This window comes from Labeo rohita, chromosome 16 (assembly GCF_022985175.1).
Source record: "Labeo rohita strain BAU-BD-2019 chromosome 16, IGBB_LRoh.1.0, whole genome shotgun sequence".
Taxonomy (NCBI): domain Eukaryota; kingdom Metazoa; phylum Chordata; class Actinopteri; order Cypriniformes; family Cyprinidae; genus Labeo; species Labeo rohita.
Genome location: NC_066884.1, coordinates 20,705,234 through 20,719,101, shown reverse-complemented (window position 1 = coordinate 20,719,101; position 13,868 = coordinate 20,705,234). Strand labels below are relative to the sequence as shown.

Sequence of the window (13,868 nt, the reverse complement as noted above, 5' to 3'; positions counted from 1 at the left end):
ATGAAGCCAGTGTTGCACCTCTTCCTGTAGGGAATGGATGGTGCTCTGAGCTCTCTCCAGCTCACTGAGCTTCTCTTTGGCGTTTTTATGCGAGTCCTGCTGCTCTTTCTTCCACTTGTCTCTCTGTTCGTCCAGCTGAGACTGCAGGAGCCGCACCTCCTCACGGGATGCTGCAGACAAGCGCTCCATCTGACATAGAGAAACAGAAAAAGGGGTGTGAGGAAGCAAGAGAGAGACACAAAAAAACAACTAAATATGGTGCACGCCAGATTCAAATGCGTCAGTGAACACATACCTCTTTATTGAGTTTGTCTAGTGCTCTCTCCTGCTGCCTCTTCTGGTCCTCGAGCTGTGTGTTCTCCTTGCGGACAGCTTCTCTGTCCTTCTCCTTCTCTTCCAGATTACGAGCCAGCTCGTCCCGCTCTAGGCCCAGTCTGGAGTTCTCACGCCTGGACTCTTCCAACTGCTGCCTCAGTTTCCTGGTCTCCTCCTGCTGCTCCTGTTCGGCCTCAATACTCTGAGACATGCGCTCCTGCAGCTGAGACTACAAACAAACAGACAACGTGTTAGAGAAAAAGAGTGCATGACATCAGCTAGTGATCTCAAAAGAGGCAAAAATGATCAGGAAAACAGGAAAACTGTGAGTTTTCTAACCATTAAGCTTACTTATAATATGGCAATATACCACCCCACACTCTTAAACCAATGCACTTCCACACTATTTTTTGTAGTTGAATGAGAGGTAAAATAAGGTGCGCCGTTACATAACTATGTTAATCTGCATCCTAACCTCTAGGCGTGTGATTCTCTCCTTCATACGTGTGTTGGTTTCCTCGAGTTCCTTGTGCTCATGTGCCAGATTGTTTGCTTGGGTTTGAGCAGAGCTGAGTTTGTCTGTCTTTGCCTGAAGCTCTTCTTCAGTTGAGTGCAGCTGACTGCGCAGTCGGTCCACCTCTTCTTGCATGTCACTCAACTCCTTGCGCAGGGCCTCCACCAATGAGGGTTCAGCAAGCTGCCGGAGGTTCAAAAAATTGTGAGTAAAGCTCAAATGGAGGGTTATCTGGTTTTATGCAAAAATTATTTTAATCTGTCTTGTACCTGTTTGGCCCTCTCGTGAACTTTCGTCAGCTCTTCTTTATCTCTGCGTGACTGGTCCTTCAGCCTGTCAATCTCATATTTCTGCTCTGCCTCAAGCTCCTGTTTGCTCTTCTTTAATAAGACAATTTCCATTGTCTTCTTGTCAAGATCTGTTTTTAATTTATCCATATTTGCTTGGGACTTCTGTAGGTCAGCACGACAACGCTCGAGTTCCTATGAAAACATGAGGAGTATTTTAAGTCTGAATGTAAAAACTTTTATTAATTTAACAGAAGCAATAGAGTGTGTATATACAGTACCTGGCTGACTGTCTGGGTCTGTTTGGGATCTGGCATCTGCTGTTTCATTGTGCTGATTTTCTCCTGGAGGTCTTTCAGCTCCTCCTCATACTCCTCTTTCTCCATACGAGCCTGGAGTAACCTACACATGCATACATACAGTTGAGGTAAAATGTTTACATATACCTTGCAGAATCTGAAAAATGTTTTTTTTTTTTTTTTTTTACCAAAATAAGATGGATCATACAAAATGCATGTTACGTTTTATTTAGTACTGACCTGAATAAGATTTACATACAGTCCACAAGAGAAAATAAAGAATTTATAAAAATGACCCCGTTCAAAAGTTCACATGCACATGATTTTTCATACTGTGTTGTTACCTTTACAGTTAAACTGTAAAACTGTTAAACTGTTTTTCAGAAAAATTCTTCAGGTCCCACAAATTTGTTGGTTTTTCAGCATTTTTGTATATTTGAACCCTTTCCAACAATGACTGTATGATTTTGAGATCCATCTTTTCACACTGAGGACAACTAAGGGACTCATATGCAACTATTACAGAAGGTTCAAATGCTCACTGCTGGGGAGTGAAAACTTTTAAACAGAATGAAAATGTGTACATTTTTCTTATTTTGCCTAAATATCACATTTTTTTTTCCATTTAGTGCTGTCCTTCAGAAGCTACAGAAGATACTCGCATGTTCCCCAGAAGACAAAATAAGTTAAATTTCCCCTTATCCGGCTCTTAATGCATTTTGTTTTCTTCTGAAGCATCAGTGAGCGTTTGAACCTTCTGTAATAGTTGAATATGAGTCCCTTAGTTGTCCTCAATGTAAAAAGATCTCAAAAAACCTGAAAAACCAAAGAATTTGTGGGACCTGAAAGACTTTTTTGAAGAACAGTAGGGAGTTTAACTGTGTATGTAAACTATTGAATGGGGTCATTTTTATAAATTCAACTATTATTTTCTCTTGTGGACTATTTGTAAATGTATTTTGTGTAAAATATCTTATTCAGGTCAGTACTACATAAAAAAATAACATGCATTTTGTATGATCCCTCTTATTTTGTTAAAATAAGTAACATTTTGCAGATTCTGCATGGTGTATATAAACTTTTGACTTTAACTGTATATACACACATACTACATAGTACTCAGACAAACACAATAATGCAAAACACAAAAAAGCTAACTATGTTTAATTACAAATGTACACATTCTGCTATGCATAGCAGCTATTAAAATGTCCTAAATGGGAACTTCTTATAATACGACTGAGCTCCTAATATTTTCTGATGATGTTAATTTGGGAGGACAAAGTATTGATTTAGTGTCAAGATCCAAGATCCATAAAGTGAAAGTAATGTTGCTTATATTCACTTTTTTATTGGACAAACAACCAGCAGGATTTTATTTTGTAATGATGCAGAGTATTTGTAATGTTTAGTAATGTTAAAACTAGTTTCTTTGAATTCAGTAAGGATTTTATGTTTTAAAATTGTGATTCAGTACACTAAAAAGAAAAAAAGAAAAAACAAACACAAACCATTCAATAATTTATTATTATATAATCAAATAATTTGTTTAAAATTCTGGTTGTGAGATCTACAAATCAGGCTTACAAATACTAAAAGGTTCAATCACACATCTACAGATAAATCTACAGTTTTCTCTCAGCTAATCTGAGAGCGGTTCTCACTCTGCTTTGGGTTGAACCCGTTGTCCACTGCCCCGACAAAATGCATACGACAAAAAAAGAAACACATACGCATTAAAAAAGACAGAACTAAGCATAATGCAATTAAATGGTATGTCTAAACTAACTAGTGTAAGTGTGACTCACTCTTGTTTGGTGTTGCGTAGCTCTTCTCTGCTGGACTGAAACTGCTCTCTCCAGTGGTTTCCCTCATCTCTGCTCTCCTCCAATTGCTGCTGAAGTGACCTTACCGAAGAGTTCACACGGTGACGCTCGGCTTCAATGGTTGCCTGAGACTGAGGCACAGAGAGAGTGCATATGTGATTCCTAGTTTAATCACTTTTCTCTAAGCTGCATAATAATAGGTGTTCAGCAGGGTTCTGTCTTAGGACCCATTTCATTTCCTGTACAACCCCTCTTAACGTTGGATGTGTACCTGTGAAACCTGCTCCATGCTTGCTCGTAGTCGCTCCATGTCTTGGCTGTACTGCTCTCTGAGAGCCTCAATCTCCTTGTCATGTGAGGAGACCTCATCTTTCAGCGCCCCCTTTAGAGCGGTCAGCTCCCTCTCTCTCTGCCTCAGAACGTCCTCCTGCTTCTGACACAGCGCTGCAGCTTCGGCCAACTCACCTCTTACTGCCATCAACTCCTGTACATAAACAAATCATAATTCTTGTTAATAATCTCAATGCCAGCACAGCAACATTATTTTACTACTAGTACTTTGCAATTTTTGTCTGCAGTCAATATGTACAGTACAGTATGTGAGTGAAATATTTAAAAAATATATATTTTTTAAAAACACTTTCACCCGTCAGCAATAAGATGATTTGTCTTTACAAATTCTATTTTTGTTGCGTTTGTGACCATTTTAGTCTCAGTCGAGTGTGTGGGTGTGTGATCACCATGTGCATAGTGTCAGCCTGAGCTTTGTTGTCTGTCTCTCTCCTCAGCTCCTCCTGTAGTCCTGCCAGCTGATCCTCCAGCTCTCTAACATGAGACTCTGCATTCTCTCTGTCCATTCGTAACTGAGTGAGCCTGAGAGAGATAAGCACACAGATAAAACCTAGTTTAAGTATACATTATGTTGCAGATTTTATATCATTCTCATCACAGATATATGAATGTCCATGTTGGTAAACACACAATAGTGACATAGGTATTTGTCTTTGTCTTACTCTGAATGTGTTTGGTGCAGCTCTGTGGTCTTCCGTCCCAGCTGTTCCTGCAGCTGTACATTTTCATCCAGACACTGCTCAAGCTCCTCCTTCAAGGAGTCATCAGATCTGTTCACCTGAAATTCAAGGGGTAACAGTTATACAGCTATGCTCTTAAGTATACATACTCATTTCTCGTAAGTTTAAAGTGTCATGATATGAGAAATCAATTTTGTCTTGATTTTTGGCATATAAGAGGTCTTTGTACCATTAAAACATCCTGCAAGTTTCATAGCTTAAAACGTCTTCCTCATTACAAACAAAGCTTTTATTTAATCACCGCTTGTTTGGATCTGAGGTGCAAGGTGACGTCACCTGGGCACAAACATTTGTATAAACACCACCTCCAGAGCAAGACATCAACGAATAGTCATCTTCTCACCATAAGCCCCGCCCACTGGCGTTCAGTCGCTTAGCGGCTGACAATTGAACATGCTGAATGCAAGTGTCGTGTTGTGTCAAAATCAAATAGAAATTACAATCACTGCTGCTATCTTGTCTACACTGGACACAGTATACAGTTGCGTGTTTCCTTTCTGACACAGTCAGACTGGACATATAAAGACATATAATGGACTGATATGGTGCCCCGATTTTGAACTTCCAAAAAGAAGTTTAAAGGCAGCTTCAAACGATCCCAAATGTGGTTGTAAATGATCCCAGCTGAGGAAGAAGGGTCTTATTTAGCGAAACGATCGGTTATTTTCATTAAAAAAATAATATTTAAATATTTTTTAATCTCAAACACTCGCCTTGCCTTTCTCTCCATGAACTCTGTGTATTCTGGCTCAAGACAGTTAGGGTATGTCGAAAAACTCCAATCGTATTTTCTCCCTCAACTTCAAAAATCATTTCAAAATCATCCTACATCACTGCAGAAGTACCGACCCAGTCTTTGCAACGTGAACATGCAAAGAAGATCAAACAGAAAACAGAAAAGGTAAAACAGTGATATAGGACGATTTCGAAGTTGAGGGAGAACATGAAATGGGAGTTTTTCAACATACATAACTGTCATGAACATGAACAAAAACAGTCCAAGCAGAGTAAGACAAGATGAGCGTTTGGCATTAAAAAGTGTATAAATTGTATTATTTTTATGAAAATAACTGATCTTTCGCGAGATAAGACCCTTCTTCCGTAACCGTAAGTCAATTATCTCATAATGCTTTGTCTGGAAATGACATCTTTTTTTTTTATGTTGTCAAAACACTCACATGCAATAGTGAGGGGGCATTGATACTGTTTGTTAGCCAATCATAACAGTAGCCGATTACTGACAAGCCTTAAAGGACACACCCCTTAAAACAGGTTGTTTTAGACAGAGGGTCAGAATGAGTGTTGAAAATAATCATCTTTAACACATTTTTTTATTTATTTAATTTTATTTTGTGTGTGTGTGAGCAAAAAAAAAGATATTAACATTATAAGTAAACCTAAAGGAACATATTAAATAATTAAAAAAAAAAATCGATGTCATTAACCCCTGTAAAAATATTTAAAATTAAACAGAGATAATTGTATTTCATTGTATTTGTGTTTCACATTTTATCATGTGTTGCCTCAAGCATCTGCTGCTTGCAGTTTTCTGTGACAGTCACTGTGGGGGAAGAACTCATATATGCAGGGCACGCTTGGGGCTTGAACCAGAAGTATATAATTTTTTAACAGGAAAGTTTGTGTAAATTATATTGACAGTACTAAATTATAACTTCATAATCATTACTTTGATTGCTGAATGATGATTGTAGTTAAAATAAAATAAAATAAAATAAAACAAAAAATACAATATCAATTAGAACTTCATTGGGACAGTACTAAATAAAAATATCTTGCAAAAAGAGGACAGTAAACTGAAGAACTGTATATAACTGCGTCAAACAGGTTTTCATGTAAACAAGGCATTACCAGATTATGCTCCAATTAGTCCAAAACACTATAATCCAAGTCCAACTCTATGATAGTATTTAGAAGACAGAGTAGTCATTAGTGGTTTGCTATCCCTGCTGAGACATATAGTAATAGGCTTGAGGATTTAATCCTGTCTAAAGATCGCCATACTAAGTAATTGCTCACAGAAAAAAACAATACAGTGCTTGCCTTTAAAGTCTCTTATGCTCACCAAAGCTCCATTTAATAGGTTAAAAAAATTACATTAAATTAAAAATAAATAAATAAATAATACAGTTATTAAGTAATATTATGAAATACTATTACATTTTAAAATAACTGTTTTCTATTTTAATATATTTTAAAATGTAATTGATTCTTGTTATGGGAAAGCTATGTTAACCAGCCATTACTCCAGTCTTCAGTGCTGAGTCTTGAGAAATCATTTTAATATGCTGATTTGATGCTCAAAAAATGATTTTTTTATCATTATTAGCAAATGTTGAAAACCTAATATTGCACACCAAACTTTTAAATGGTCATGTAATAATTCAATTTGCTGCACCAGTTTTAAAAGTTTTGTAATTAACTAACTCAGATACACTGAAACTGCCTATGATGTTAACTTGTTCCTGGCAGAAAAACCCAGACACATTCATCAGGCATCTACGTCCTTTCTCCATGTCAGATAATTATACAGAAGCTAAATGGCCCAGTGTTTGTCTCAGAGAGTAATGCTTATGACTTGCTTTGCAAACTTGTACATCACCAAATGAGATATGGGACACCATATCAGTTTCTGTTTACATTTTGAATTTCTGATGGCTAATTATTAGCATTTATAATTTTATATTTCATTAGATTGATCTATGCTCAGGATATTTTTTTAATTATTGTATAATTAATGAGCTTCTGAGAGGTGGAGGTAAACATTCCTTCCTCCTTTCACTCTAAAATGGGCTCAGCTGTTGTAAGTGAGAAGGGATCCTCTGCCAATTCATTACAGCTTAGCAAGAGATGCCAACACCTAAAAAGCCATCAAATGTAATGCCCATTTTAGCAATGCCTGTCTGCGTACTGAATACAGTGCCAACTGAGCCTACTTCCACAGCTAGACCGGATGATTTTAGCACTAGAGTAAACCATCTCTCACCGCTGACACTTGTTTATGACAGCTTTTTAAAAATGGCAGATTTATTCGCAGCTGGGTTTAGTCAAAGTCAGATCACTCTGTGCCTATCTTGGTAACACCCCAGGCAGCTATTTTCTAAGCAGATAATACAAGTACATCTTTTATGCACTTGAATGAGGAATGACGGCAATATTCTAAATTGTCTGGCATTATGCCTTAACAACTGAAATGAAATCAGCAATGGTGTCATATATTTTGCTTCTTCATCTCAAAGCACACTAAAAAGTGAATTTTAAAGTAAACAAACAAGCAATATCTCTAAAAAAGCCAACAGGTTTTTATAACCGAAGGCCTGGACTTTCACAAAGACATTACACATGACAGTCTTTGGTTTAGTACACCTGAATAGCCTGTCATGATGTAAAACATCTAATATTAAAGCCTGTACAGAACATTGTGTATTTTTAGTTTGTTCTGTCACCGTGCTTCATTTCACCTGAAAAGCTGAACTGGTTGTGTCGTACTGGTGGTGGAAGCACCTGAATCACAAGTTGTGCATTCTTTGTTACATAATCAGGTGTTGATATTTGTTTTATGCATATGTAACATAGCAATGCTTCAAAATGTGACAGACTGTACCTTTAGTCCTTGAATCTTATTACAGATGACTCGAACCCTGTGTTTAATAGCAGCATCTCCCTCTGTACTCCTGAGGGATTAGGAGAAACAAAATGTTATTAAATGTAAATATTTAGTTTGTATATATTGCTGTGATGCATCAAAACAATGGTTTACCCATGACGTAGAATGTCATAGATTATCTGTTGTATCTGATCTTCGGTTGAGAACTCGGACCCTGAACTTTGACCCTGGTCCATCAAAAGATCAGGAGTTACCTGAAAAGAGATAAGAGTCAAAGACAACCAACACAACTATACAATGTGCACAAGTAACATATACAGTAACATTTCTTAAAAAGACTAAAGAAAGGGTTTCAACTGATACATCTGAGTAACATAAGTGTACACTTTGTCAGCTGACACCAACTAGCCAAATCAAGCTAAATGACATTCAATGCCAGAGAGAATAGAGTATCAGGTTGATGAATTGCTTTACTGTAACCTAATCAAATTACACTCTGTTAAAACTCTGACAGCATCAAATGCGCACATGCAAATGCAAAGCCTGTTTCAAAGAGTAAATCTTTTTTTGCCATGTATCCTTCAAAGAAGAGAATGCAATCCCAAATAAATGAGAATGAGTTGAGAAGTGTCACTTAAAAAAAGATTTCATTCAAAACAAATAAAATACATACATACATATATGCCGACATATACTGTAGTTTATTGTTTGAGCTACAGGAATATTGCTAACATAACTTTTTAAATTAAATTATTAATAAATAAATTCAATTTTAATTTAAGTTAATTTTAAGTTTAACCCAACATTTGTTTATTGTGTAGTTTTATGCTCATTACTTTTTTACTAACACCAAAATCTATTGGAATCAACTGGAAGTTTAGCAAAATCTAAACACCCGTTTACATTATGAACAATAATGATAACTATAAATACAACAATAAGTATATTTGCATCCACACCAGTGAACAATAACTTTCTTGTTTTATGTTTCTCTGTTTGCTGTGCAATGTCTGTTTGCTTCTCTACAATGTTGCCTGCTAATTCAAACGTGCAAACCTTTTAAATTTGAGTCTGATTATTCTGATCATTCTGAAAGTGATCTCAGCGATATCATCCCCCTGTATTGTTATCGTTATAGTCGTGGTGTGAACTCTGCTATTCTCTTAAATTTGAAACGATTTTTAGAACATTATCTTTATAGCTATAGTTATTGTTATTGGTGTGAACGAGCCTTAAATCAGGTGGTAATGACGTTAAATGTCATTTAGGATGCTGCCTTTTAAGACAATTGACTACTGTATGTAGACAGCAAAGCAGTTCACTAAATTTTGGAAGAAAGCCACAGACAGGATGTTTGCATGCACTAATTTTCATCAGTTGGAATAATTCAAATCGGATTTCAGGTAGAAAGTTGTCTATCAACTTTACAATCCGATTTGCATATTTATTTACATGTGAGATACATGTAAGAATAAAACTTATATGTTCACGGGAAACAACATCACAGGAGCTAACCGTCATTATGCTTGTGGTAACAACTCAAACATCTCAAAGGAAAGCTGACATGTAAGCCTTTTTTTGGCAAATATTTTGTAAATATTCAGTTTATTCCACTGACCAGTTTGAAAAATGAAATCAAAAATAAACATTCATAAGACCTAAAACCTATTCACATTGCAGCATTTTTCCCCATATAATGGACTGATATGGTGCCCTGATTTTGAACTTCCAAAATGCAGTTTAAATGCGGCTTCAAATGATCCCAAATGTGATTATAAACTATCCCAGCTGAGGAAGAAGGGTCTTATCTAGCAAAACGATCAGTTATTTAAAAAAAAAAATACAATTTAAATTTTTTATTCTCAAACGCTTGTCTTGCTTTGCAGTCCTTGAACTCTGTGTATTCTGTTAGGGTATGTTAGGGTATGTCGAAAAACTCTGACCGTATTTTCTCCCTCAACTTCAAAAATCATTTAAAAATCATCCTACATCACTGCAGAAGTACCGACCCAGTCTTTGCAAAGTAAACATGCAAAAAAGATTCAACACCCTTAATAAAAAAGGTAAAACAGTGATATAGGGCGATTTTGAAGTTGAGGGAGAACATGAGATGGGAGTTTTTCGACATACCCTAACTGTCATGAACCAGAACAAAAACAGTCCAGGCAGAGTAAGACGAGATGAGCGTTTGGCATTAAAAAGTATATAAATTGTATTTTTTTATTAAAATAACCGATCGTTACGCTAGATAAGACCATTCTTTCTCAGCTGGGATCGTTTACAACCACATTTTGGATCGTTTGAAGCCACATTTAAACTGCATTTTGGAAGTTCAAAATCAGGGCACCATATCAGTCCATTATATAGGGAAAAAATGCTGAAATGTTTTCCTCAAAAAACATACCTTCTTTACAACTGAAGAAAGAAAGACATGAACATCGTGGATGACAAGGGGGTGAGTACATTATTGTTCTTGTTGTTCTGGAAGTGGAGTTTTCCTTTAATATAATATAATCGTTTCATGTATACATGTACTTTTTCCAATCTGATCAAAATTCCATGCAGATCAAGCTGAGTCGGATCAATTGTGGTGTTTAAATCAATCTAAACTATTAATCTTACTTCTAATGATTATTTGGGTACATGTAAACATAGCTAGTCAACACATGATGGATGAGGCAAAACTAAGGACATATTGAGAGGACGCAGAACTAGCTAGAAACAGAGAAAGTTGCAATAGACAATATTTCTATAAAAACAAACCTGCATGTAAAAGACCTCAAGAATACATGGTATGGAGGTCAAAAAAAAGAGAGAAATTAACTTATTAAATTCAAAATAAAAGTTAAAGGATTAGTTCATTTCCAGAATGAAAATTATAATTTACTCACCTCCTTGTCATTCAAGATGTTCATGCCTTTCTTTCTTCAGTCGAAAAGAAATTAAGGTTTTTGAGGAAAACATTCCAGAATTGTTCTCCATATAGTGAACTTCAATCGGGATCAACGGGTTGAAGGTACAAATTACGGTTTCAATGCAGCTTCAAAGGGCTCTACACAATCCCAGTCAAGAAATAAGGATCTTAAATAGCAAAACGGTTGGTCATTTTCTAAAAAAAATACAAATTTATATACTTTTTAACTACAAATGCTTGTCTTGCACCAGCTTGATTTCATGCATTACATAATCATGTTGGAAAGGTCACGTGTGACATAGGCGGAGGTACCAACCCAGTGTTTACAAAACAAATGTTCAAAGAAAGTCAAATGCCCTTTACAAAAAAGGTAAAACAACAATGTCAGACGATTTTCATGACCTTTCCAACTGATTGCGTAATGCATAAAGTTGCAGAAGCACATTGCAGACCTAGGGCAATACGAGCATTTGTGGTTAAAAAGTATATACATTTTTTATTTTATTTTTGTTTTTAGAAAATGACTGTTTCGCTAGATAAGAGCCTTATTCCTCGTCTGGGAGCCTTTTGAAGCTACACTGAAGATGCAATTTGGACCTTCAACCCATTGGGTCCCATTGAAGTCCACTATGTGGAGAAAAATCCTGGAATGTTTTCCTAAAAAAAAAAACATATATTTTCAACTAAAGAAAGAAAGATGTGAACATCTTGGATGACATTAGGGTTAGTAAATTATCAGAAAATGTATATTTTGGGAGTGAACTGAACCTTTAAACACAAAGAGTAGAGCATACTTTTAGTAATGGAAACCCCTTATGAACCCTTTACTCACATGTCCATCAATTTGAGAAGATGAAGAGACAGCCGTGACCTTGGCGACAGAACCTGAGCCGCGGCCCAGGCTGCTGTAGGCAGAAGCAGGTGAGGAAGACCGTGGTGAAGAGTATGTGTTTGGGATGAAAGAAGCAGCAGGTAATGATGTGGTTGAGGTGGGTCTGTCATCTGCAGATGGGATGGGATATCGCCCCCTGGTGTTGGCCCCAGTGTTACCCGCCTGTGCAGCGGAGCTCCCATCATACCTTTCGGCGAGTCTGTGAGTAGGCATCTGACGGATGGAGTTGGGAGCTGATTGGCTGTGAGTGTGCTGGTTGTATGAAGATATTTCGACTGATTCGGATGAGGGATAGTGACTGCCTCCACCTCTCCCTCTTCCCAAAGTGCCATTCAGCCCTGTCTGGTGGGATCCACCCCACTGATTTCTCTCCATCTTTTCTCTGTGCCGCTCCCTCTCTGCTCCCACACCAATACCTCCATCCAGGTTGCCGTAGCTACCAGAGCGTCCATCTCCAAGCGGACGTCGGAGATCATCTGAGAAGTCTTCGCTGCTGTTTTCTCTATCCAACAGGGAGCCATGAGACTGAGCCCGACGCAGGGGGGGTGTTGTCTCCAGATGAGAAATACGGCCCCTGGATTACCCCATCATCTCTCCTCCTAACAAAAAAGAGAAATAATTAGAGAAATACAAAGACAAAAAATATTGAATAAACAACAAAATTTTTTACTGTATATAGATTCATGAAACTGACAGCTCCAATTCTAGATACTAATTTGTCAAGTAGTGCTCTTTGATTTCCAAGATGCGGAAAACGTGGACAAAATCGCAGAATCCAGACATAAAAATAGTATAAATACTGTATAAAGCAGAATGTTAAGGAATTTGTCAAATTTGGGATCAGTACATCAAAACTAAGTCAGTACAATTAAATCAAAATGTGATATGGACTAGTGTCTGTGAATATTAAGCCACAAAAATACCATTTAAATATGTATCTTGCATGTTCTGCGTGTCTGTGTGAATGAATTAGTGTCGCAGACGTGCAGTTTCGTTTACTACACACACACTGAAGAGTGAGTGACACTCGCTGTGTTTTCAGCCTCGGCTGCCTCAATACATGTGTACATAAACATTATCTCTAAAACCGCTCTGAAAGTCACTTCATGAGCATTTTACCATTTCTTTTGAGATAAACTATCGTCATATCATATACAAACAGAAACTTAAAGGTCTTCACAGAAACCTGTTAAAATAAAAGTTTGGTTTAACTTGAAGAAACTGTCACAGAAATATATTACTTAATGTATTGATAGTACTACTACTACTACTACTTATTATTAAAACATTATTTTTTAAGGAATATTTACCCGCATAATTATTTACCAGAATTTGTTTACCAGAAAAATGTAAATACACAGTATTTCTGGAAAAAAGGAAATAAATAAAAGATTTTTTTTTAAATTAATAATACATTTAATAAATACAATTAATTTGAGATGGTTTTGATTATTAAAATGTAATGAAACCATTTAAATGTAATTCAGAAAATGTAATTCACAAAAAACTGTAAAACAGATTCCATAGGTCCATAAAATGTTTTTTTTTTTTTTTTAACTTTTAATAAATTGCTGTTAAACTGTGTTTCATGATTTGAATTAATTAGACATGCTTTTTGATTAATATTCTTTAATTTAGCAATTAAAACCTAATGAAAAATAAATAAATAAAAATAAAAAAATCAGGATCATTTGGAAAAATTAAACTGAATTTGGGAGAAAAAAAAAAAGATTTCATAGGGCCCTAGTCGTTATTTATTTAAGTTACTTATTATTCTTAATCTTATTTTTTATTTTATTTATTTATTATTTTAACCTTCTGATCTAAAAGACTGTGCTAAAATGCTAAAAAAGAATTGCCTACATATAAATGTCTTTTTCAGACACCTGTTTGACACCCCGTTCAAAAACTTGAACAGAAGAAAAAAAGATATTCGTTAGAAGACGAATCTTCCTAACTAACAGTTTTGGTTCCCAACATTCTTCAAAATATCTTCTTTTGTGTTCAGCAGAAGAAAGAAATGCATATAAGTTTGGAACAACATGAGGGAGAGTAAATGATCACAGAAATTTCACCATTGACCCATTAAGGCACATTTAGAATTT

At 36.1% G+C, this 13,868-nt stretch overlaps 1 protein-coding gene across 1 annotated transcript in view; it reads right to left on the bottom strand.

Moving 5' to 3' along the window:
• Positions 1-13,868, bottom strand: part of LOC127178742 (cingulin) — a 33,263-nt gene that overhangs the window by 6,374 nt on the left and 13,021 nt on the right. The window contains 13 exon segments of the mRNA XM_051131822.1: positions 19-189; positions 296-544; positions 791-1,012; positions 1,099-1,311; positions 1,398-1,518; positions 3,224-3,372; positions 3,513-3,725; positions 3,982-4,114; positions 4,255-4,370; positions 7,955-8,024; positions 8,111-8,211; positions 11,704-12,306; positions 12,308-12,362. Of these exon segments, the coding sequence (XP_050987779.1) occupies positions 19-189; positions 296-544; positions 791-1,012; positions 1,099-1,311; positions 1,398-1,518; positions 3,224-3,372; positions 3,513-3,725; positions 3,982-4,114; positions 4,255-4,370; positions 7,955-8,024; positions 8,111-8,211; positions 11,704-12,306; positions 12,308-12,362 (2,416 nt within the window).